The following is a 26,588-nucleotide window of genomic DNA, read 5'->3' on the forward strand; positions in this document are numbered from 1 at the left end:
AAAAGGATTTTTAAATGAGAGCAAGTCTTAACAGATAACTAAACTTCTTTGTACTCCCAGTTATTTTGCTTTCATTCTCAGTTATGCTGCTTCCATTCTCATTAAGGTCAATTAGAAGTATTAGGATGATAACGCTCTAGAAAAGAGCATTTACCACAAAGGATTAGCAATTTTGGCAGGGAGAGGAGGAACTGAGAAGGAGGGAATAGAGATTTTTCTCTGATATTCTTCGCATACACATTTTCTTGAGAATTAAACTACTACAGGTTGTGCCTGAACACTGAAAATTGTAGAAAGTTTGGAATGACAGGAGAATGAGCAGAAAAGGAACGTCTGATGTATAAGCAAGTATTTTTGACACTAAAAAGTAGCTGATTTAAGGTTTTGTGTTTATGAACTTAGAATGCAGATATCACAGATCATCTTTGACAAAACGATGTTCAACTTTCCACATGTTAAAATTTCTAATTAATTTGAACAGTACTGTCTTTTTTAATAGGCACTGTGATAAACAGCACACCTGCTTGACTGGGATGACTGCCAGGGATCAGATAAAATGCAATGTATCTCAATGACACTTTATAAAAGATGGGTAAATGATGCATGTGAGCCAATTCTTCCAGCATACTACTCTTTGCAGCCTCATGGCACTTGCTTCCACCTGTGAAACCCTTTGTTCACTTCTTGCAGCTTCTGGCTTCCCCATGAATGTTGCAATAAACCACAGACTCATACTACAGTTTATTATTTAAAACTCTTCCTTTCTTACTTTAGACCTAAATCAAATTAAAAATTATTGCTACATCTAATAATATTCCTCTAATGAACAGAACGGTAGAATCATAGAATTACAGAATAGTTTGGGTTGGAAGGGACCTTAAAGATCATCTAGCTCCAACCCCCAGATCATCTAATTGCATGGAATAAGTAAAGCTGTAGGACAAGTAACAGGATTTCTCCTTGCTCTTTAACCACTGAGCTGAGGAGCAGCAGCGTGTCACCAAAAGTGGCACTAATAACACACTGAAACCGATTTTGCCAAAGCACTGAACTAGTCAGCAGTTCTTGAGGAAATAATTAAGAAATCATGCTTTGGAAATCTCTGTACTTATCAAACAAGAAATCACTGGGCTCCTCTAGCAGGAAGATGAGAAAATTTTGGTGCATTCGGATTCCATGTAACACTAGTAGGTTTTTATTAAAGTTTCTGTAATTCTGAGGCAAGCCACATACTTCTGATGAGGTTTCAGATGTTAATTCATTCATAAAATACTAAATAAGTCCAGTAGGTACTACTATATCTTTTGTTTCCTTATTATAAAATAAAAACTCACAGAAACACAACATGCTGTGAAAGGTATGGAGATTCCAAAACATAACAATGTCTCTGCAAAGTCATATTTGCTTTCTAAAAAGTTATTTGGCTAAGATCCCTTCACACGACTATTATCAATCCTCAATGTCACAATATGCAAACACTCCTAACCATTTCGCCCGTATTTCCAATTCAAAATCGATACTACTTTTTAGTGTAGTGAAACACTTGGAGATACTGGGGGGGGGGGGGGAATAAATCCCTTTGCCTTCTATAATACAAGACAAATCTAAGTCCATTTTCCTTGGTTTTTCAATTTCAGAACTGTTATACAGTTCATTCAAGCTGAGCTACAGCCACTCTGCCTGCACCGGTGCCCTAAGCAGTTTTGCAGAGCCACCTTCAAACTCCTGATCATCCACCTGGTCACAAAAGGGAATATACTTCACTCAGAAGTATTAGTGGCTACCAAATGAATTGCCAAGTTAACTAGAACGTAAAACACCTTCAGACATGAGCATAGTGTCATTCCTAAATTGAGAGAGACAGCATCTTCCCCAGCTTAGGTTTCAGTCCAACTCACAGGACAATCCATTCCTGAGGATGACAGCCCTCACCATCAGACTAGAAAGTAATTTTCACACCCTGACAACTGTCAGGTTTTACAGACATGGGCTCATAAATCTCTCCATATACAATATATAGATATATGTATGTATTTTATATATATATAATATGTATATATTTAAATATGTATTATATATACATATATATACAAATACATATATACACTAATATATGCATACTTTATATACATAATATACACATATTTATATATATAAAAAATATATACAGCCTTCAAAAAAAGATTCAGAAGTTACCAGTACAAATAACCACCTTTTTTAAAAAGAAACAATTATTCTAACTCTTTCCTTGCACTTCCCTACAGAGATGGACTATTCTGCTATTAAAAAGGGGTATCACTCCTGTTTTATGTTCACATGAATGTTTCATCTTGCTCGCTAGTTTCTGTAGTTTTCTACTTTTAAGTGACAATCTCCTCAATAGTCCTGATCTCACCTTAATCATCCAAATTAAATATAAAAATTCTTTACTTTAACACTAGTTACCAACGTATTTAAAACATCCCAGAAAAAGTTTTACAACTAAAGTGGGAGGCACAAACATTTTCAAATGTACAGTGATTTAACAACATTCAATAAAACATATTTGAATTTAATGCATCTGCTACTAAGAGAAGTATTTTCATCATATTTTTCCTAACTCACAAGATAAAAAATACATCTCCATAATTACATACAGAAGCCTCTGAAGAACGGATTTATGAATCGCAAATCCAGCTGAAGATTTATGTAAGAAAACAGTATTTCTACTGGGTAGCCTCCCTGAATTTAAGTTTAAAAAAAACAAACTAAACAAATAAAACAAGAAAAAGCATAAAGCCCGGCTTAACAAAACTATTTTGCTTAAAAGTCAGAATCGAAATCTGTGGATCTGCCCTGTTACTGGTAGAAGAAAAATACATTGAGAATAACCTACAACAAAACATCTTCAGAAATCCTGTTTTTGAATGATATCAGAAATCCTACAGGAATTACACTTCTATGTTAAGCTCAATTAAGTTAAAATAGTGTAAAAACAGTCTGCCTCAGATTCATTCCAACTATCACGTTTCTCAAAATAATTCAGTTAACCAGTAGCAGGCAATGATGGAGCAATCACCCAAACTACTAACACTGTAAACTCCAGCTTCAAATATTACATTTTGAAAAGGAAGCCCCCTGGAAAAGAATTAAAGATGCTGTTGGTGAGATAGCAGCTCCCTTCCAGATGATACACAGGCTACTGTGCAGTACTTGATAAGACTATCAAATGCAGCTGAATGTCAGGTGAAGGAAGCTGGTCCTTCTAAGCTACAGCCGTAGACTCCGCTCCTTGCTTCCCCTCACAATCTTTCCAGTCTCCCCTGTTGTGCAGCATAATTTCTTTTTTTTGGTTTGTTTTCTTTCTAGAAGTACAGAAGGTATTAAGAATTAAACAGCTGCTTTCAATCTCAAAGCAGAGAAGCATGCAAGTAACTCTAGACCACGGGTGGAAAAGTCTCATGTATTATTTAAAAATAAAAGTCAAAATCTCAAACTTTACACAAATAAAAGTTGGCTAATTCACATTTAAAGAGAAACTGAGCCCAAAACAAAGTGTTAAGAGAAGTTTTGATTTTAGTTTGTTGACTCAAACTACTACAAATATATGGTAAAACTTTCAAACCAGTTTTAGTGACTCAGGGCATTATGCAGCTTTGGGAATTACAGGAACGCATACCTGCTGAAAAATGGAAAAAAAGGAAAAAAATAACCCAAAAAAACAAACTGAATCCACTCAGACTTTTATCTTTTTCATACTTGGGATACCATTCGCCTCACCTAGAGTTAGTATTTGAAGTAAAACAGCTGACCTAAACAAATCCAATGTAAATTCACAGTTTGAGGGGAGATGGGAGAAGATCAAAGACATGTGTCTGGCAGTTCCACTGCCTCCTCTTCCCTCCCTGCCCAAAACCACACATAGCCTGGATCACCAGTTCAGTCAACTTTCAGACTGCTGTGAGGACGAAACCTTCTCCTCTCATGTATATTTAAATCCCTCTACCAGTGATATGCTCAAGTGCCACATAATTTATTGGAAAACAGTGCAGTCTCCAGTTACACAATCTGGAGACTGCACAATCTTTGGAGATCCACAATCTTTGTTAAATTGTTCCAGTGAAGTACTGCAGGCGCAATTAAAAAGTTAACACTTATTTCTCAGCCATTTTTTTCTTCCTTGTTCCTCTATTTAGACAATGACTAAGATATCTTTTAGAGGGTTTTTGGGCAAAGAAACAAGACTCACATTTCAAATCTTCCACAAGGAAGCAGATGTAACTCTTCAAATATTTCTGTCTCCTCTAAATTAACAGTTACCATTTTTTTAAGCAACTGAAATCATCCCAGCTAGCTAGACAGACTATTCCAGCAAGAAAAACTGCACTCCCTGTTATCCTTCACAGGAGATTCCTTTCAAGGAGGTATCTGGATACATGAGCAAAGTATTTCACAAGCCAGTGACTCATTACAACTGGTTCCTTGACTCAAAGTGACTCCTTCCAAGTAACTGAAATCACAGCCCATAGTCTCAGGATTCTGGCTTAACACATGGCCAGACAAGTAAATATTTCTGCTTGTACTCTGTGATTCCAGGAACTGTAACCAGCATTTCAACATTAACATTTACTTCCTCACGAAAACACAAGCAATCCATCTCTCATTCATATGATTACGTGTTTTCCTCCAAATCACCTACAAAAATGTTGAAGACTAGATCTTTAATAATTTAAGCTGACCTGGTTTCCTTTGCATTATTCTGTTTCCTAATAAAAATATGTCAAATACTTGAGGTAAAATGTCAAATATATTTCAAATAAATTAGGTCAAATTTATGCCAAATAAATGAGGTAAAAACAGTATCAGTCGACGTGACTCCCTACATTAGGGTGAAGTTTAATTCTATAACACATCCTCAATTATGCATTGTGTTTGACTATAAGATTTTGAATTTTTGTTTGCTGGGAAACAAGAAGAAAGGAAATGCAGCATATTAGCTGAGAGTACAATCAGAAAATCATGGCTTATACTAAATATTCTTAAGTTAATATATTAAAAATAATCATGAAGTTACAGAATATTTCCTTGCCCGTGCTAATGGTTTAAAATATGCATAAAGGAAAAGTAGGATCAAAAACTGTGGAAAATAAATTAAAAATTTAACGCCCTAAGAAGTAATTATTTAAAGAAGTTTTACATGCCCATTAAGAACAAACATATATTGAAGAAGAACTGGTACATTTTCAGTAAACCAGTCAAATGATCTGCTTTGCCCTAGCTGAGTATACACAGAGTATAAACAACTCACTTGCTCATTACTTACAAAGAAATTTCATGTTCTTGGGCTGTAAAAACCAGTGTATAATTCAAATGGAAGTAAGTCCTTTTAAAAAAAAAAATCTATGCTTAAAGCTCAAATCCTAGCTTTCACACAGCCATCCACTCAAGGTGGTAATTCAAGATAGAAACAGAGAAAACCTGCAAATGTTACTTTGTCTGTATGAATACGTACATCTCAAAAGCACTTGATGTTAAGCAATAACTAACCACTAAACAAGAAGAAAAGTAAACTCCAAAGGTTCATCTGTTTAACAAAATCACCACTGTTTTGAACCATGTAATCTGTGGCAACAGCTGAATCATACTGTGATTAAAATTATACCAAATGACTGCATAAAGACACACTGGGAATTTTCTCAGTTGATAAAATTAAAAAAACCATACTTTTTATAATATACTATTTTATGGAAAGCCTTTCAGTTTTTTAATTTACTAGAAGCTCTGAAAACGATCATACTGAAAGACCAAAAATAACGCCTTTGCCAAGTTAATCATACAGAACATTTTGGCTCAAAAGACATTAAAAACACCTAATTACTGCAATGCATTTGTTCTCTATAAGAATGAAAGCAGATAATGGCAGCAATGTGAGACTGATGTTCACTAATATGATCAAGAGACTAATTATTATCCATGAATCATTTGTAGCATTCAAAACTTGATTAATGTCAGGTCAAGTTTAACATGTGATAGGTTCTATTAGTAATGCTCGGCTATCCCACAGCTTGTCAGTTTAAGCGAGTGCCATCTGTTAGCGCAGGAATAGCCAACAGCCACAACAAAAGCACAGTGGATACAACTGGTCACTGAAGTATGTTTTAAGAAATCTATAAGAGCACTATCCTAATCATTTTAAACATGCTACACCAGAATCCAGCACAAAAAAGCCCGTTAAAAATAGGAAATTTGCAGCACAAAAAGCAAGCATGCAAGTCAAGCTTTTCTCATTTTAAAGCTTGACCAAAGGAGTGTTTGATATGACTGGATTTAGCTTCACAGACTTACCTGTCCCTAATAACAAAAAATTTCTTGCGAGGGGAATATGCACCGCTTTTTCTCTATATCCCTTCACTGTGTCTAGTAAAGCATCCCTGACAGAATACACTGCTTTACTCTTTAAAGCATCACTCATGATATTCAAGTACATACAGCCCTAACTAATGGCTCATATAGCAAAACACTGTTAGAAGACAATGAACCTGAAACTCATTCATATTCCACAAGAAAATGCTTATTGAGAGTCTCCCACTTATTCTAATTACAGATAATGACAACAAGAAATGTTTTCACAGTAGGCCCACTTTTCAGTATTTCACAGCCCTCTGTGGGTTGTCAGCTTTACCAGGGATCGCCTCTCCCACATACAGTCCCCGCACGGCTCTTGCAGCAGGAGAGGAACTCACCTGCTGTCGTACCAGCTCACCTGGGCACCTCCTCTGAACCTCCACGAGCTCTGCACTAAGAACAGTGGGAGCAGCAAGGCTGAACTAACTTGAAGAGGCAACAGACAGGTGCATGCACAGGGAGGAAGGAAGGTGACCTAATTCTACCTGGGTTTGCTCCGGCACCTACATACTCTTCTCTGGTCTAAAACTAGTCAGAAACTCAGCAGGAACACTGAAACACACATTTATTTACCTCACAGCTATCACAGCTACAACAGCCCTCTCAGATGTATTATAAATAGGTTCTCATTTGATGGCTCTCTTGCATTCTAAGTGGATGAAGCTGAAAGGCTGTGGATTCAGGCTGTCACGAGCATAACCTGCAATCTGTACTTCAGCTTCAGGTGTTCTCTTTACAGGCTAAGAGCACGATGTGCAGGGCTCACAGGCTCCTTGATGTAAAAGCCAAGTATTCTGAGGACTTGATGCTAGTATTCCTGTAGACCATAAACAGCATCGTAATTCAAAGAAGTCTGGTGTACAGTCTCTTCCTCAAATATTTGCCCACATAATTTCAGAATTGATGACTGATAAGGACCCAAACTATTTGTGCCTGGGTATTAGCATTCTAACTAATGACACCACTCTTCATTGATTGTCTTTTACCAAGAGAAGAGCAATTCTGCAGAGCTTTCTGCAGAGATTCTTTCCAGAACAGGAAGATAATGGAAGTTCCTGTTTACACGCATGCGATAGGGAATGAGCAACACTTCCAAGCAAGAAAGACAAAGACGCTCATCTGTTCCATCTGCAACCTGCTTCGCATCATGACTGAAGCACCTCTGAAACAAACAAGTTATTCTACACACTGCTCTTGCAGAGCCTTCCCAGCTCCTACCAGAACTGCTGCCAGATTTGTAAGGGAGTGTTAGTCTGCTTTTTCCAAGCAAGGGAAACCATATATATCATCTTCTGAAACCCGCTCCTTAAATCTTTCCTCCTACTCCTCTAAAAGCTTTTAAAAAAAGCCATTTCCAGATACAGGATTACCTGCAAGTTTCTGTTGCCTGTGATCTGTTGCCCATTTTGCCCCAGTCAAAAGGGAAAAAATGCTATAGTGAACAATAAAATATATTGCAGATGTGGCGGGGAACAAAGTTGGATGGTTTTGTTATTTTTTAATCTCTTTTTGGTTTTGCAGCTAATTCATTAACTGCACTTTTCAAAGACGGTATCAAGAAGACGGTACCAAGACTAGCTATATGCCCTTCTCCTTAATTATTTGGATAGAGATATTTCAGAAAAATGTAGAGCACGCTGCAGTGAGAGCTCCACTGACTGAGCTATCAGCAGTTTCCTGGTTCCGAGTGAACAACTCCAAAGGTCATGTGCCTAATATATTCAAAACAATGCCCAAGAATAACACCAGCACTATGAGTGTTAATGCTTAATTTGACAGCACACCTGCATTCCTGAATTCAAAATAAGCATTAAGCATTTCTCGCTGTCAATCTCTTTTCAAAAACACAATTGAGAAATTGACATCAATTAACAAGGATGTTTTCAAATGCTTCTTTCAAATAAGAGAAATAGGCTGCTTCTAAACTTTAACTGACTTGTGTGATAGCTGTGAAATGGGAGAAAGATGGATTCCTCGAGGCTGTGAGGGAATGCCTCTGCCAAACAGCAATAATATTTACCTCATGAAGAAACAAAGCAATATATTTCATGGTTTGGCCATTTAATATACTGTGCTCTTGCCAGTTCTGTATTTCAACTTGTAAGGTACCTTCAGTTTTTGATTTTAGGACACGGGCTTTGCTCACATCACTTTCCCCATGGTGTCCTACCTGGCAGACCACTCCTGCCTGAGACCAGAGTCCTGCTGGAGCTGGAGGAGGTTTAATTGGTGCCACAAACAAAATATTTGACCTATTTACAAATAGCCTACAATCTGCGTCATTTATGAGTGGGTGGCAGATAGTGAAGTCTGTTACCTGATCTCCTCAACCGAGCAAGGTTCTCCCGCTAACATTTAGAAGCTCCCTATAACACTGAGTTTGATCAAATGCAACATTCAATGCAAATGCAACATTTCCTTTTGATGTCAAAGGAAAAAATGACATTGAGTTGAGTGCAGTGGAGCCAAGTACATTTTAATCTGTTCTCTAAATGATCCTCCAGCCTTACAAACTTCATGGGGTTTACTTGTTATTCAGCCTCTGTGTAAAGTGCTACAACATAATCCAGTCTCTAGTGGTCAAGAATACGGACAGGCCTGTTTTAATTAAATCAGATAATTAAGGATCATGGTTTTTTAAGCATTTACACTAAGACTCATCAGCAAAGATAAATATGTATATACAATAATTCAATTAGATATAAATAAGATATTCAAGAATATAGTGTCTTCATACATTTATGGTTACAATGCCCGATTCAAACTGGGCTCATGTATTTCACTGGGCATTTATGTAGTGATTTTAACACAAAAATTAAGATTTAACATGACATCCTTAATGTTTAAAAAAAATCTGATTATTCTGCTATGCAATGGCATTTGAGGTCTTTATTTGCTACAAAGTTTTAATTTCAACTTGCCACTGTAAGACCACAACATTAAAAAACAAATATTTCTTGATAAAATATTATTATTTCTTGATTTTAAAGACAAAGATGAATTTTGTACAGTATGTTTTTTGCAAACCTGAGCACATTACAAGAAAAGAAAGAACCAGCAGGGATGTCCTAAACTCTTGTACCATAAAATTGCTTTAAATTTCACCTCCATCTTTAATATTTCCTTTGTGCTTTTATTAATTTTATCCAAATTAAGTGCAAGTCCCTTGAATGTCATTCCAACAGGAGAAGGCTGATGCCTTCCCTGCAGAACTGTACTGCCAGGAGGCAGTTTGAAAAGACACAGGCTGTGAAGTGGCACAAGGGTCAATATTAAACAGTTGCCCCTCAATTAATGAGTGGAGTGACCCACTTAGTCAACCACAGCTGAGTCGTCTAACTCATTCAGATGATACCAAATATACCAATTCAATCGCCCGTACTGGGATACCAACTTGTAATTAGGTTCGAACAGATTTCCATTTTCTCTGTTTTGGTAATACACCACAAAACTGGAAGTAGAAATCACTGGTAAAGACATTTTTCCTACTTAGAAAGGTACGTTATTTCAATTGCACAAAATATAGAAGAAATATTTTTTAAAAAAAGTTTGATTGTTTAAAGCTAATGTTGAAATGCCAAAGGCTAAAGCAAGTATGTACTGTTCTGATGCCCAAACTTACAATGTGCACCAAGTACAATGCTCCATCCATATGCTTTTATTTTTCCGCTAGTTTAGTTTTTTTTCTTTCCCACGCTATAGTTAGGCAAGTCAGAGTTTAATTATATATTACACATCTGAATTATTCTACATTAATTTAATTTGTACCACTAGCAATATCTAACATGGGCCACTCATTATGAAAATAATCTTTCATGGAAATAATTCGAGACTGTTTGTTTTAACTTCAGCAGTTCATTTTCAAAAAAAGTGAAATGTTAACTAGTGTGAATAATTTCTTAAACCAAAAGCAAAAAACTACTTCCCTTTTCCCATAACCAAAATCATATTGTGCTGAAATATTATACTTGACCTTCAACATCATAAATAATAATAATCAAAAGCAAGTAGCCTAATCCTCTTTTGTTAACTCTAGGAAATGAGCGCAGATTCTTGTTTGTGAACTGGTCTCCTCGAGTGACTCCAGCAGCGGCAAATCTAAAGCACATAAGCAGAGTTTATTAATTCTTTTTGGTAACAGGAATGGACTATAAACTTGATCTCAGTCATGGAAGTCAAATGTGAGGATTTTGAGCACCTGAGCAAGGCCTACCATTGGAATAAATACCTCCACTGAAACTTCCAAGCAGTAATGCAGAGCTGGGAAGGCTTAATCAGAAGGGCACGACTCCTACTTAAGTAAAAACACCTCTCAGCAAGGATAAGAAAAAAGCACTGAAAACATATACAGGATCACAGATCAAGTCCACGCAAGCCCAGCAGAAGAAGAAATCCTGGTATCCTTATAACTCTTGGTGTCTATCCAAGGAATCATCAAGATTGAGACTGAAAATATGGCAGAGCAAAAAGCATACTCCTTTTTTTAATGGCTATGTAGTTTTTGAGATAAAAATTAACTGTTTAATAATTCTGTCAGAGTCAGCGTGTCAGACAAAACTGCAGCCTCCCTGTCACACAGAATGCAAAGATAGACCCAGAGGCAGCTGGACACATCACCAACCTTGGCCTACAAAATCCCTGCCACCCTCATCATCCCACTGCCAGAAATTATGTTTACAGAACAGTATCCATGTCATTTCAGTGCTGCAGCTGGCTGCATAAAACAGCTCCGGTTCAAGCACTGAATTTTAAGTGGTAGTAGCCTACATTCAACTCAAGAGCTACAGTTTGGTCATCTATTCCATACTACAATTTACAAATCTTCCACGTGGTCTGGTTGGCCATCCTCACCTTTAAAATTCACATGGCAAAACCATTTTTGAAAAATCAGGCTGAAGTACTACACGCTGGGATACAGGACAGCTGCCTAGTGAAGATTTCAAAATCTAATATAAGCATAAGGGAACATCTGCCCATCTTCTCATTCACTATTTGTTTACTGCAGTTCTTCAGGTCAACCATTATTTACATTTGTATGAAGAAAAGCACTCCAAAAAGAAAATATGAGTGAAGGTAACCACCAGCACAAAAGCATCTAACGGTGGAATAAGGCAATACTGCTTTTAAAACATTTGACTTCCCTTTTTGGGGAGATGGAATAAGATGAAGTACAGAAGAAATATACAAAATAAAGAAATAAAAGTAAACAGAAGCAAAATGGTAGAGCGGACATGGGTTAGAAGATAATTAAAAGGAGACAAGATGATAAGTAGGCCAAAAACCTGGAACAGAACAGATGGAGTGAGGACTATGGTGCAGGCCAGACACTGAAGAGTGACTGCCAAGTGTGGGTCAGGAAATGCAGGACTGAAAGGTGAGTCGATTAAACTAGTCCTTAAGGCACAGAAAATAAAAACAAAAACAGAGGAAAAGTCTTTTTGGCATTAAAAATCCTCCAGATGGAAATACTCCCCCTCCACATAGATGCGGAATTCAAAATCTCCAATAAACAGACAGATTATTTGACACTTCTGCTGTTGCCACTGATGCCGCTCAATTCTCTCATCTTCTACCCCATGACTGTAAATCTTCTCCACATTTTTGTTTGTGGGCTACTTGGTGACATAAGAACAGGCTTTGCGGTCATTTGCAGTCAGCTTTGGATTAACAGCTGTCTCATCAGGCACGGGTGACCTCTGTCCATATATTCTGCCTTTTATCAGGGTTCATTTTTTCAGGCCATGCAACTACTAGCTCATAGCTGCCTCAGTTGCCTTCAAAGTACTTCACACCAAGATCAGTGAGTCATGTACTTACACAATGTTCTCCATCATCAGAGGTCCACAGCCATTCAATTTTCCAAAGTAAACCACCTCAACAGCAGCTATACACTAACTAGTACAAACTTTTAAACATTCCACCTTTCCTAACTACCACAGAAATAGTTTCAAAAAAATAAAAATCCAAATGTCAAGTAAACGCGGAGAACAAAATAAGTCATCTGTCACTTCACAGAATTGACTGAAAACTTCCAAGATCCTAGACCATTTAATCTTCTAGCAGAGATTACCTACCTTCATTCCAATCCCTCTAGGACAAGCTGTCATTCTGAAATCAGATAATAGTCTAAGAGCTGACAAGTCATTGACATACAGCATGCTAGCATTTGAAAAAGGTTGTTCGTTTGACCTGTGTCATTGTTTAACCTTTAGCCCTATTGTTCCTCTGAGAGTGACGGGCGCAATTCTCCACAGGACCATGAACTGCACAGAAAGAAACTCTCTTTCTATTCCCGTTAGACAGCATTTTTACTACACAATAGGCTTTAGCAATGACATCCAGGCAGGGACTGTCCACACTGAAGAGCCTTCCAGAAGAATTGTGGGTTGATTTAGGCAATGAAAGCCAAGACTTGCATCATGTCCAAGAGCTTACTTATTTCTATGTACCTATACTTCCTCTTTAACATAATAAAGATAATGTCCTTGTTGAAAATCCTAAAATATTTGTATAAATAAAAGGCTAAGGCTCCAAGGAGAAGAATGTGCAGCACATAAAGCATCAACCTCACTGGTCTTTAATATTTGAGAATATAGGAATCCTAAAACTCAACTTCTTCTACAGACGGCTGCTATCCCCACATGATGGGTGGGAGAGCTGGCAGATTTGACGTCATCTCCTTGAATTCTGATGCACACTAATAGATGAAAAGAAAACAAGAAATGCAACAGAAGTGGCCAATCATGCAAGTGTAACAACAGCCAGCAAAGGTTCAACATTGCTCAAAAACACCTTCTTAAAAGAATTTAGGAATTAAAAGGCAAAATCACAGAGTACATGTGTTCCAAGATACCACTACAAGAGCAAACTGCATTTAGCGATTCTTTCATTATTGAGGCAGACAAATTTAGTGATAAGGCATTCTCCATCAATATCAAAGTTCAAAAAGGTAACATTTCTAGCGGTTTCAAAAACATAAAACCTGTCACCAGATGATTCTCCCTTTCTCATCTTCCTCTTACCACCAAAACTCAGTCTTGCAAAAAGTTAAAGAGTCCATCAAAACATCTCAAAGTAACACTCAAGGCAATGTTATGAGGATATAACATTGTAAAGGTATAGCCCTTATTTCCAAAATCTAGTACTAACAACAAAGAGAAAGACACAACCATAAACACTGCCATACTTTACAATTGCACTTCAAAACTGCATTTCATTTCACAGTAAATTGATTTTCAGGTTAGAAAAAAAACACTAGTTCTTTTACATTGTTATTAAAGTCCCAAATCCATAACTCTAAGAACAATTTAATTATTGGACATATTATATAACACAGTACAAAGTTTACTGCTGTTTCAAGAAATTACTTCTGCATTTTCACTGAAACTAACTAAACCTATGTGGATAACATTCTTTATTTTCCTGGTATAATTAAAAGTTTTAGCCACTATTCTGTTATTAAATACAACGCTGAGACTCCTGGAGTTTTCAAGTAATCTGCCTACAAGCCACCCAAGCTAACACACATTTACTGATAAGTGCTATTGTTAATAAGAATGGTCAACGATAGCTTTCAATTTGGAACACTTTGTCTTAACTCAGGTCATAGAAAGGAATGATGGGGGGAGGCTGTGAAAGGAGACATCTACAATATTTTCTTTTGTGAGGTTCAAACTGCATCCTGGGAACGTATTTCTCAATTGAAGTCTCTCAGAACAAAGATAAACAAAGATGTGATGTGTGGTCCCAGCTGCGGTAATTCAGAAGTAGACTTGATTCTTTTCTTGACCCTGCACTAAACCCAGCTGCACTTCAAAAAACATCCAAGACATACTGCTGCTGACAGAATCTACAGCTTGCACCTATTAGTCCTGATACACAAATCGAGATGCCTATATTTCCTTTTAGCAGCAGCCATCCAGTATACATATTCCCTGCTTCTTGTCAGGCTCCGTAAGGAGCTCAAAGCTTAATGCAGTTCTCTCTCAAAAACTTCTCAAGCAGCCAACAACCCCGGATTTTTCAAGACTGGAGGTAGGACTACAGAATCCATATAGACACCATGCATCAAAGAAGTCAATCGATCTCTCTTTGAAATCTACATTGTCTTGTCACTCAAATTGCACATCACAAAGTATCACCTAGCTCAGAACCTTAATTTCAGAGTCCCACATACGCTGCAACTGCAAGACCACTTTCCCAGCACCGCACCTAATAAAAAACTTCAGAAACAGTGAAGTATCTGCTGAAATTGTGCAAAATACCCTCCAAGCAATTACCTTGTCTGAGATGAAAATACTACTAAAAGAAACTATATTTGTTTCCTGAATTTTGATGAAACATATTCTTTGCAGCGGCACAAGTTGTCCAGTTTTTCAATCCTGAATATGCTGGTGCAATCAGAAGTCCACTTTCTCTGTGGCCAAAGACCATTGCGTCCACTGACCTTTCTTTGAAAATAACAAGCCTTGGGGATGACCAGAGAAGCCACATCTTCTGGCAGTGAAGCAGAAAAGCTGGAGGTAGGGAAAAAGCCCACACTTCTTCTCAGATCACTCAAAGGTGTTAATCTCAAAGTACCTCTAATTGAGAAAGGAAGGATCCTGTCAGATCCTTTCTAAAGATGCAAGGAACACACTGTTCTTGTAGAAGAACAAGAAAAAAGGCTAATTAAACCTAAGAACCAGACCTACTTAAGCACGTCCCACTCATAAGTCCTTTAGCATTCATTCAGCTGCCACTGTCTCTGGAGATGGACTGATGTATATGCTGAGTCAACCCAAATAAGAGCTTGCTTAGAAGCTAGAAGGTATTCCTCATCTCCCTGCAGACCTTGCTGTGCTGCAAACAGAGTATGTAAATCTTGTCAAGACATTTGTCACTGATGCAAAAGAAATCAAACTTGATCTTCCAGCTATACTAATGAGGTATTCATTACTCTGAGCACCTTTATTGCTACAGTTGCAGAGATGACTGAATAAACATAGGAAAAGATCTTTTGGGCAAAGCAATACTATGTTTAAATAGTCCTCTTTCAGAACAGGGCAATGCTTCCAAATAATAGTCTTTTCTGATCATGTATAATGAAAAATTCTGTTCATGAAGTTGTGATGAATATGAAGATGCAATCTTCATTATCTTCCTAAAGAAGTGTTACAAGAATCACACTCATCAAGTTCATAGAAGTAATGAAACAAAAATGTTTTTGACGTAAACAACAGCAACAGTAATTCTTAGTCCACATGAGAGAGAATACATTTTTATGAATACTATTCCTTTTAGAGGACAGAGATTTTAAATCTATTTTGAACCTATACTGGTTCCCTTTACATGTTTACCAATACTGCCTTAGATAGAACTCCACATCAGTGCTCCTAATACCACCTAAAACTCCCTACAGTTACCATAGGGCATGTAAACAATTGTTAAATATTGACATAAAACTTACTACTTATTGAAAACAATGGTCAGATTTAAAGCCTCATTAGAAGTTTTCTGTTCTAACAGCAGTATAATGAACTTCTTTCGTTAGATAAGTCACTTCAAATCAGAGAACTGTTTCAAACTTACAATGTACATTGTACAAAAAGAAAATTTTAAAATCTATGTTTATTTCAAAAGCAAAATGTAGAAAGCTTTAGAGTCTGCCCCAATTACCACTTAAAGAAAGATGCCCTCTGCATGTGTCTCCAACTGCTGCATATAAGAATATTCTTCACAAAAAAAGGAAATAAACTGACAGAAAACAGCTTCATTCTATAACTATAAGTTAATCAAATGTGACAGCAAACACAAGGACAAAATAAAGAAATACTGTCCAAGTATTAGTGTCAAAAGCAGTTATAAGTAAGTCTATCATGGAACAAATTTTAGCTGTGTATAGTTCCCCCCCTCCATCACCGACATAGCTGATGTTTTACTGCAGGGTAATAACAGTTAATATCTTAAAAAATTCAAGCACGGAGCTTTGACAAAAGTAGAGAAAGACCAGTAAATAGCATTATTTCATTGCTAACTTTAAAATGTGCCACAGTCAGAACTGCTAAATCCAATACATCTGAAAGCATATGAACCATTCAGAAATCTCCTTTAGACAGGGAAGAAAAAACAAACATTGACCATAATTTTAATTTCCTAGGTTTTGAGAAGCAGGGGATCATTTCAATAATCACGTGCTGGCGACTATATTTAACTAGCATGAGACTTGTTTACAGATGTCTTTTATCTAGACATTTTTCTAGGAATGCTTCCAATCAATTATTAATATGTGTTTCTTTTGTTTTAATTTCTTTTAATTTAAAGCTCAAAATTATGTGTCCCAAACAAACAGCTTTTTTCTTCCTATTAAAAATTTACTTTAAATTTACAAAGGTGATTTGAAATAGACAATCCAAAAAATGCAACAAAATGACTGAAATACTTATAGGACTCTATCCACAGGAACTCCTCACAAAACTGTTCATGATTTGAACTTTCTGAGGACTGCTGCTCAGAAACAGATGCCTTACCCCTTTATTTGCTCTTCAGCCACCCTTGGTAAGCCAAAACACCATTCCTGCTCGTCTAGGGACAAGATTCATTACCTGCTACAGGCTCAAGGAAATGACAGAAGCAAATTGAAGCTGACAATTTGATGTTCATTGCTCCATGTTGACGAGACATGGCAGTACTTCTAACAGCAATGCTGAGAAAAACGGGTTCCTCTAGAAGGAAGTATTATCAAGGAGCCATTTAATTCACAGAAGATAATAAAAGTATAGACATATCCTAATGTTCTTCGAAATAGTTGAAGAAAAGAGCATAAAATGAAAGACATGAACTCATATATTTACAAATTATATGTGGTACTTCAGAAGACCTAGAGCCGTATTTTAATAAGTAAAATGTGGAGACATTAACCAGAATGAACTGTTAGTAATCATTGCTGAACACAAAGTGGGAGCTCAAGCACAATTCATGGTTCTTATACTACGGCCAAATGGGCACTTGAATTAAAAAGAACATTATATTCTTACCTACAAAGGAGGGCAGTGTAATCAACACAGCACTCAGACATTCCCTTGAGCTCAGAGGCATTTCAGACCTAAAGCTGTTAACTTCTATGTCATCATTCTACGTTACAAAACTAAAGAATTAGATTTTGCCCAAGTACAGGTTTTAAATATGGGAAAACAGTAATTTGGAAGGAATAAGTAGCCTAAAACCACTTTTCAGAGTATTCCAAACTGCCACTAAGCCCTCAAGCTCTGAACACTTGGTTAGCAGAGGAAATTGCTGGAAGCTAAAAAAGCTGAGGGAAAAACCTATATCCAACACCGCTTTGCTGCCTCCAGCGCCACAACATAACACAATTGAAATCAAGTTTACCTTTCTTGAAGCGTAGATGTCAAAAAAAGGTTTGTTTCGAACACTGAATGGTTCCTGTGTTTTATCAATAAGACCACTTTTCATCTTTTCATGTCGTGGAAATATAATCTCTTTCTCTATACATGCAAGTCGAACATTAAAATCACAGTCTCCAACAGGCTGTCCCTGCCAAGTTACAAAAAAACAGTATTAAAACAGAGCACTTAACAAATTACCCAAATAGTATAACTTTTCCTTACACAATATTTAGAATCATAAAGATACACGAAAATATTATCAAATCCTACATGGCTTTGCCAAATAATTGGGTTCTAAGCATTTGTCTCAAGCTCTAAGAGGCTTAATCAAATCAAAGTTCATAGAAAGATAAAGATCTATAGCATGTTTTCAAGCATATATGATTTAAACACGTACATACCTTTAAAGTTGGGCAAAATAATTAAAATATTCCCTAATTATAGCTTTGGATACAGAACCTACAGAATTTCCACATAATTTTCCTTTGAAGTAGTTTAGCTCATTTTGCTCATAATACTTTTAATGACAACACAACAATGCAACTTACACATTTAAGTACACTCGTTGTTTTAAATGCACTATGCTCATGCCTTGAAAGAAGCAGTAATTATGTAAACGATCACTTTTCTGCCACAGAAAAGAGAAAAATATAGCTGCAGTTGCAAAACATGCCAATAAACAGTGGCTGCAAAAACGTGCAAGATATGTGACGGCTCGGTCACAAAAAAGTAGTAAAAGCCCTTCTCTAAGTCTCAGTATCGCATTCTGACTTTTCCAGATCCGAAATAAAGCAGCAGCTTTACATTTCTCTTTATACATTTGTTGCACTGCACCAGACCAGTATGAGCGTTCAAAATGCACATCTGTCAGTAATTGCTCGTAATGAGTTTACAATATATTGAGCATTAGATAGTGAGAAGGACACACTGTGGGTATCACTATGAGAAAAAAAGCAATTGGCAACTTATAAATTCTAAAGTTAATTTCAATCAGACATGGCACTTCATAGCAATATGGCACAAAAAGATCTGCATTGTTACATACATGATACAGCACTGGAAGTTATTTACATGAGATCATTCCTCATTTTGCCACCCCATTCACCAAAAATATAATTTTCAAAACCTATCCCTTTCATGGTCCAGAGAATAAGCTCACAGAGTTTTGGCTTCAAAACCAGAATTTTTCAGAAGTAGAAAGCAATGAGCAAAGACAACTAGGAAAACATGAAACATCATCAGTGGCAGTGATACAGATGAGGAGGAGAACCAAGTATTTCCTGTACTAAACACAGCCAGAAGAGAAAAAGAAAGAGAATCTAAAAGGAAAAAAGCCTTGCTCTAACACACATCAAAAAGAATCAGAGCCAATCAATCCAAAAGAATGCAAAGGAAATAAATGGCAAAATGACATCTTGAGGAGGCATACAAAGGAAATAGACAGAATAAGTAGTATCTGAGCACATATCATAATTAGAAGAAAAACAGAATGCCAATTTTACACCAACATGAGTTTAATCAAGTTCTTTCCAAATTCATCCTGGCTTTCACCAGAACCTTCTTCATTTCATGCTCCCTAAGGGGCATTAACTTTCCCTTACTTTTCTTTCCTAGCATTAGATTCTTTTTCAGACCTCAAACAAAAGTCCTGAATAGTTCAGTGCAACAGCTTTACGATGCATTTGCCCTCACACCACATGTAATTTACAACCACTTTCATTCAGGACTCAGCTTCTATCTGTACGAGGGGAGGCAGGACAGCCCCCATCACTGAGGGGGGGAGCACATCCTGCACAAAGTCAGTGACAACGTGGGCAAAATGCCTCTCGGTTACCTCTGCTCCTTGATCCATGCTCGTGAAGAAGAAAGTCTACCTGGCTGTTAACTTTGCCCTCAGCTTCGCCTTCCTTTCATACATGAAGGTGTTATCAGTAAAGAGCCATTCAAATGAATGGGAAATCAGAGTATGGAAAAATCCAAGGAGAAGGAGAACGGCTCGCTGTTTATTCATTTGTCACAGAATATAGCTGGGTGAGCTACATGAGTTTTTTTAAGTGCCACAGACAAAATTCTGGGGAACGTCCTTTCTTTCTCTCTTTACCCATGCACAACATGCCTGATAATTCATCATTACAGTAACTGAGCTTGTTCTGGCTTGTATGTCTAATTGAAACACAGAAAACACATCTCCACCTCTGTAACAAAAACTGATTGAGAAATTCCTTACTGGGAGATGTGTATATTTTTACTATTTCAAAGAGCACTACAAACTGTTCTCTGGGTACATTTCGGCAAGAAGTAGTGTAAGTTCTCTGTTCCCTACAGTAGCTATTCCATTCAGCCACATTTTATGAGTAGGACTGAAAGAGAGATAAACCCATTAATGTTTCAAATATTTGAGTTTCCAATAAGCAGTAGAGTTATTTAGGGAGCTTCTTTACAATGACTCATTCAAAAATGCTTTTGCATAACTTAAATTTATTTCAACTCTTTAACAGTTAAATTAAAAGCTGGGATGACTTCGTATGTACAATAACCAGTTGAATCACTTACTTTTCCTGTAAATAATTCTTTCACTTCCCCCATCTACTTGGAACTAATTATTTCCTGCAGTTCTGCCAATCACATATTTTTATGTAAAAGCTTGTTAAGCAGAAAGGTATATTACCACTAGGTTCCATCACACAAAGGTCAGAGCTAGGTTGACATAAGATTATATGAGATGGGAAAACATACATAATCCTGCCAAGCAACTTCACCAGCCAAGTAAAGTAAGAAGTTAAGGAGTATTTAATTCTCACAAAAGCACATGACTGTAGCAATAAGAAAATTAACATAACATTGAATTTAAATCAAGGACATACTGAATAAAGGTAATATTGGAGAAGGAGGGCTTTTTCTTTGCTATTAGACACTTGCCACAATTACAAAAAAACATTGCTAGTGTACAAAGGATTTCTCCCAGACAGATCCAAAACCCTCAAGTCATAAAATCCAAGCTTTCAGCAAGTAGGTAGGAGGGTAACGTAGGCTGCAATAAGTAATTTGCAGACCTTGACAAAAACAGGAAGATATTATTTAGTATATAATGCAGACATTTAGAAGTTGCCTTAAAACAAAAGACTGGTGCATATATAATCTAAACCCAGATATCAAATACTAATATGTTTCTAGGCAATATAGATGTTTTATTAATTTAAATATTCAGATGTTTGAGATTTTATTTCAATATGTAAGTTCTTACTTGTCTGAGAAGTATGAGGGTCACTGCTGCCTAACAGCATCCTTACTGGAGTGGATTACAAGTCGCATGTGTTTTCTATTTATGCTACAAAGTTAAGCTTCCCCCTCACTGTAATTAAAATGTATCCTAAAGCAAAATATTGTTTAGACAAGCCTCAAGACTGGAGTCACCCATTGAATCAACACATCTTCCCTGAGCAGTGGAATTCTCTTCACCTGTTGAAACTTTGTGCATTGCACTGAAAGATCACAGCACGAAGTGAGCTTGCAATAGATGTGACACTGTAAAATATTGTTTTGATTTTAGGCACAGTCTTCCAGATACCCTCAAAAAGTAAAATAAGATTTCTACTGAACTTTGAAATCCACCCAGGATTGAACATTTCTAAATCTAAACTTATATTATTTCAAATTAACTTCTCAACAGAACCTATACACAGTGAGTCACATAAGAACGTAACGTGGTGTGCCACAAAAATACATACATGTTTAAAAATTTTAAAAAACAGACTTTGCAGCTGATTTAATACCAATTGTCTTAAGAAGGCAGGAGAAGGCAATTTATTTGCTGAAAGAAAAAAAAAAAACCCCACCACAACAAAAAAAACACTCCAAAAATCATAGTCCTGATAACATTTCTTCAGATGGGTGCTGAGAGAGCAAATTCACTCTTCACCTGCCATAGCTCCTGCCCTCCACCTGGTTCACAGACACCTCAGTGTTGAAGTCAAAATCTCATGCTGATACAGCCACAAAGGCTGGTAAGTAACTCAAATCCCAGGTCATTAAATACAGGAAGACAGCAGCAACTGATTAGACAGGTGTAAGAGAATAATAGGATTTCTACTGCAAGGAGACAGGTATCCCTGAGAAGGTACCATCACCCTCCAGGTTTGCCCCCCTTCTCCTGCCTCTAAGGCTGACCTTGTGGCTGCAGCTCAGTAAATTCAGCGAGCCTTACATGGAAAGTCCTTCCCCTAGATGGATGCAGTACAGATAACAAAATGCAGTATATCAGGGCTAAATCCCATAAAAGTATTTCTCTTACAATTTGATATTTATCTGGCTTTGGCTCAATGTAGTTATAGCAAAAAGAAAAATAATGCCTGGGCCTGTGTAGACAGCTGATAACTAGCTTGGTCTAGGATAAACTGAGAATATTTATTCTCTTCCTCCATGAAACATGGTTCAAAGCCTACCTGCCAACAAAGCACGCTCCATTTGCTTCCCCAGAGCAGTACCTTAGATATGAATAATTCAGCACATACACGTATATACGTTCCACGCACATCTTCACTTATTGAGCCATAGCAGAACATATGTCACAACTGTCTTAGCTTTAACGATTTTGAGAGAATAAAGAATAAGCCCAGGCTGATATTCTACCCTGTGTTTAACATTATTATTGACAATTCAAGGCACCCACAGCTGACATCTGCATTTCCAACTGAAGTCCATTATTATTTCTCCCATCTTCTGAAGACCATGCAATCTAATAGTTGCATTTTATATTAATGGTCTGGCATGTATTTCTTCCACCTGTGGTTTTATTGATGTTGCTATATTTTTATACACATAGCTTTATGGAAAATAATATGAAGGCGCTGTTTCATTCCCAAATAAAATTATTACTATATTCAATCAAAAAGAAATTTTTTTCATTTCCAATGATGTTCTCTTTTTACAACCGGATTAAAAGTAAAGTATTAGAGAAATGAAAAATTTTGTAGAGTTTTGACTCCTAAGTTTTTTATTTCTAAAAGACAAGACAACAACTATAATCTGAAAATAAATTTTAAAATCTCTTTTTTCTAACTTTTATCACTCAAATATTCCAAACAGATATGGTAACGGCAAGGAATTTAGCAGTTTCAAAATGGTTTCTAAAATTTATCTTGGCATCAATGAGGTACAGCGTGTGAAACAGTGTTTCAATTGTAACAATTCAACCAGCATGCTGCAGGAACATAATTACTATTTATACATTGTCAGCTTATACAATGGACTATCGCTTTGATATACCACAGAATGAAAACGTTTTGAGGAATCAGATCTATATAAAAGACTGCTTAAGACACGTATTAAATTATTTGTACTTCCTTTAAAAAAAAAAAAATCACTAAAAATAAATTCAAATATGTATGAATCAACAAAGAAAAGGAGCTTGTAGCCCATGCATAAACATCAAGGCCTAACAGAACATACAAATATAGCTCCACACTTTTATTAGCAAACATAACTTGAACAAAACAGCAGGACTGTCAAAACTGTGGCTAAACAGATAAGATCAAAACAGAAAAAGTAGACTGCACTACAAACATTGCTTCCTTCCTCGCTCCTCTCCTCCTTGGATTGCTCAAAACAGAATACAGATTCAGGATAAAAAGCATAAAACTTTATAACTACAAGTGGATGAGATGTTTGTCTCACCAGTGTAATGTAAGTTTCACCAGTGCATGTAAGGCAGAATATTTATGGTCAGTTGAAGGGACTGAATTATGATTCTCACCATTAGCGCTGTACGATAAAGTAGCAGAAATATGGAAATGGGCATCTACCATGGATGAACACCTAAGCCCTCTCTTTTGAAAACAAAGCTCCAGTTAGGTGCTGAAAGCTTAGTAGCCGCTATTCTGGGATCACCGACAACTCAGTCCAATTCATTGTTTGATTACATGTACAGTAGCTTCATTTAGGATCTTTATAATCCTTATAAATCCTTCTGAGCCTTCAAAACCAGAACTCAATAGGGGATTTTACTGGGATGTAAATGATTAAAACCAAAAGGAATTATGTTCTGTCTAGACTGGCTGCCTAGCCTCAAGTAATCTGAGGAGTAGATGGACTCGCATTTTAATTACAGAAGTAAAAGTCATAATTCTAATAGCCCATAACTATAAAATAGATTTGCCATCATCATCCTCAGATATTTACACACAAAAAGACTGCATGTGGTTCTCCCAGGGGAATATAAATTTAAATAATTTATTTCGCATTGAATTTAGGCTAACTGCAAAGTCAAATATCAAACACGAGGCCTTACTGCTTCTGGTTTTTCCAACTATTTTTTCTAGTGCTTTTGTTGCACGTAGTATGGAGACATCCTTACCTTACTCTAACAGACACTATATGACCTAGTAAATGTATTCTCTTTCTTCTTCTACTCTCCTCAGGCTCTCTTCCTTTTTATCACAAATACCTATTGCTGGCCTTTTACAGGGCTGTCTTTAAGACAAAGAATTATCACTCCTATGACTTGAAGAACTGTGGGAAAATTCCTAAATCTTAAAGACATTATTCAGGGCACCTCATACCTGAAAAGACTGTGCCATTCATTTTTTTGGACTATAAATCACTTCATAGTATTTAAAATAAGATTGCCTAGAACAGTAAGTATAAAGAATCCTAAAAACTAGAAAAGAGAGGAAAAAACCAGTAGTAGCAATCAGCACTGAATCACAGATACTACCTTAAAAAAGGAACCACCTACCTTTCCTAAACCGTGAAAGAACCAGAAATTAAGTATCTGCTTGTAATAGATGTTATACTCCAGAAGATTTGTAAAAAACTATAAATTCAAGTCCACAACCTGTCTTTAAGATATCTAGGTCATTGTGTGCATTGTTAACTTATAAGTAAGAAACACATAAATTACTATTATACTCATTTCGAAAGAAAAGTGGTATTTTTCTTCGTATTTCTTTTAAATAAGAGAAATACTCTAAAAAAGGATGAAAATACGGCCCTAACATTCTCTCCTAGACTAAAACATTCACTCAGGCTATTTGAACATACTAGCCACGGGAAAGAAAATATTACAGAGCTCCTGTTTTCACCTTCATAAAACCTATCGTGAATTACATATTTATTTTAGAGTTGGTACATCCTTCTGATGAAATTTTTTTTTTCTTGAGTTCTAGAAACAGGAAAAAGATGAGAAGGCGGGAGACAAAGCTGAAAATTTGAACTATTGAGACTAGATTAATTGCAGAAAAGGAGGAATTAAAATGAAAGTAGGGAAATAAGATACAACAAGACTTGAACATACTCCCACTGCTTCATTATGATATTCCCCCAACAACGTTCTATTTTGCCTACAGATTTTCCTCTTGAAATAGTGTACCAAATGCCCTGTGTTAGACTCCATTCCCAGTACTGAGGCAACTGGACATGCTAATGCAGCTAGAAAATCTGCCTCACTGTTAAGTTTTTCACAGTTTCCACTGCCATTGTGGTCACTGCCAGCTTCTTGAGAGATCTGACTATTTGCCTGAGACAGAATCTGGGTTCAAGTCCACTTGGCAGTTCCTATGGGAATGATTGTTATAAACTGAAAGTAGAGGGAGACAGTTTTTCTATTCGATCATATGTTACAGTTCCTAGCACAACAAGATGATTTAAAAAATGTTACAAATAAAAAGTGAGGGCTTTTTAAAGCTACGTGTGAGACGCAGAAAACATTTAGTAGAAATACTGAGAAAATCTCTTCAAAGAGACCTTCCAAGAACAAAAAAAAAATTGTTTGGGGGCTTTATTTGCTAAACTGTGTAAGGTTTGAAGTATTTCAGGCATTTTCATTTACAATACAACTTAAACTTTCAGGTCTCACTTTGTATTTTTCATGGTTTGCTGATGAAGTGTCACATCACAGTAAGCAATTAAAGAGCAAAACCTACAGAACTTGAACATCTAAAAAACATAAAGGACTTAATATCATGGCAACTCCTAAAGCTGCTCTTAGAGAACTCCTTGTCTCTTTACCCCTCTCCCAGATGCAACACTTTGTGCCTCTTTCCCTGACAATTATACTAGCAATAATCTCCCACTCAAAAAGGTTCTCGTGAGACAAGCTTCATGTGAAGGTATGGAAACACCTCTGGGGAATAAAACAAGACATGACAAAATTTAATACACTCCCTTTGCTTTTATATAATAATCCATTAACCATACTTTACTTTGGAAAATGGGGAAACCAAACTACCTTCACTGCGATCCATAGCGCCCCCTGGGTTGGGAAAAGGAGGATCTAACTCATGAAGACAAGGGAAAGGAAGAGATCAGATGTATTTTCACAGAATCTAACCAGCAAGTAGGTCAGCCTTCAAACTAATTACTAAGCTACAGAGTGCTCCTCCAAAACAACTACCTTATTAGACAAAAAATATAAAATTAAAAACACAAAACCTCCAAAGATATCCTGGTTAGCAGGTACTAATTATTACTCTTCAGCAATAATTCAATTTTTGTAGGCATCATAGCGAAAAAGTGCTTTAAAGAGGGATGCAAAAACACATTAAAAAGCTACTTTTCAATTGTATATGCTCTTTATTCAAACACAAAGAGCAGCAGGGAAGAAAAACAAATTATCTGTTTGGAAATTAACAGAACAGGTAAGGAGATTTGCAAATTTTGCTGCTGTGACATACAAGTAAGGTTTTCAATTATGGATAAAAAAAACGATGAACAGGGAAGGGGAATCAGGCCAGAAGGACACTGAAAAAGACACCTAGCCAAGATGCATTTCTGTCTCCACACATACAAAAGCTTCAGCAGCATCACCCCCTTACCGTGTCAATT

General features: G+C 36.6%; 1 protein-coding gene across 4 annotated transcripts in view; it reads right to left on the bottom strand.

Annotated features, from left to right (window-relative positions):
- The window catches only part of RNGTT (RNA guanylyltransferase and 5'-phosphatase), a 184,440-nt gene that overhangs the window by 97,236 nt on the left and 60,616 nt on the right, over positions 1–26,588 (bottom strand). For all 4 annotated transcript variants that reach the window (XM_054063260.1, XM_054063263.1, XM_054063262.1 and 1 more), the window contains one exon: positions 17,752–17,916. In XM_054063260.1, the coding sequence (XP_053919235.1) occupies positions 17,752–17,916 (165 nt within the window). The remainder of the gene's footprint in view (positions 1–17,751; positions 17,917–26,588) is intronic.

This window comes from Cuculus canorus, chromosome 3 (assembly GCF_017976375.1).
Source record: "Cuculus canorus isolate bCucCan1 chromosome 3, bCucCan1.pri, whole genome shotgun sequence".
Taxonomy (NCBI): Eukaryota; Metazoa; Chordata; class Aves; order Cuculiformes; family Cuculidae; genus Cuculus; species Cuculus canorus.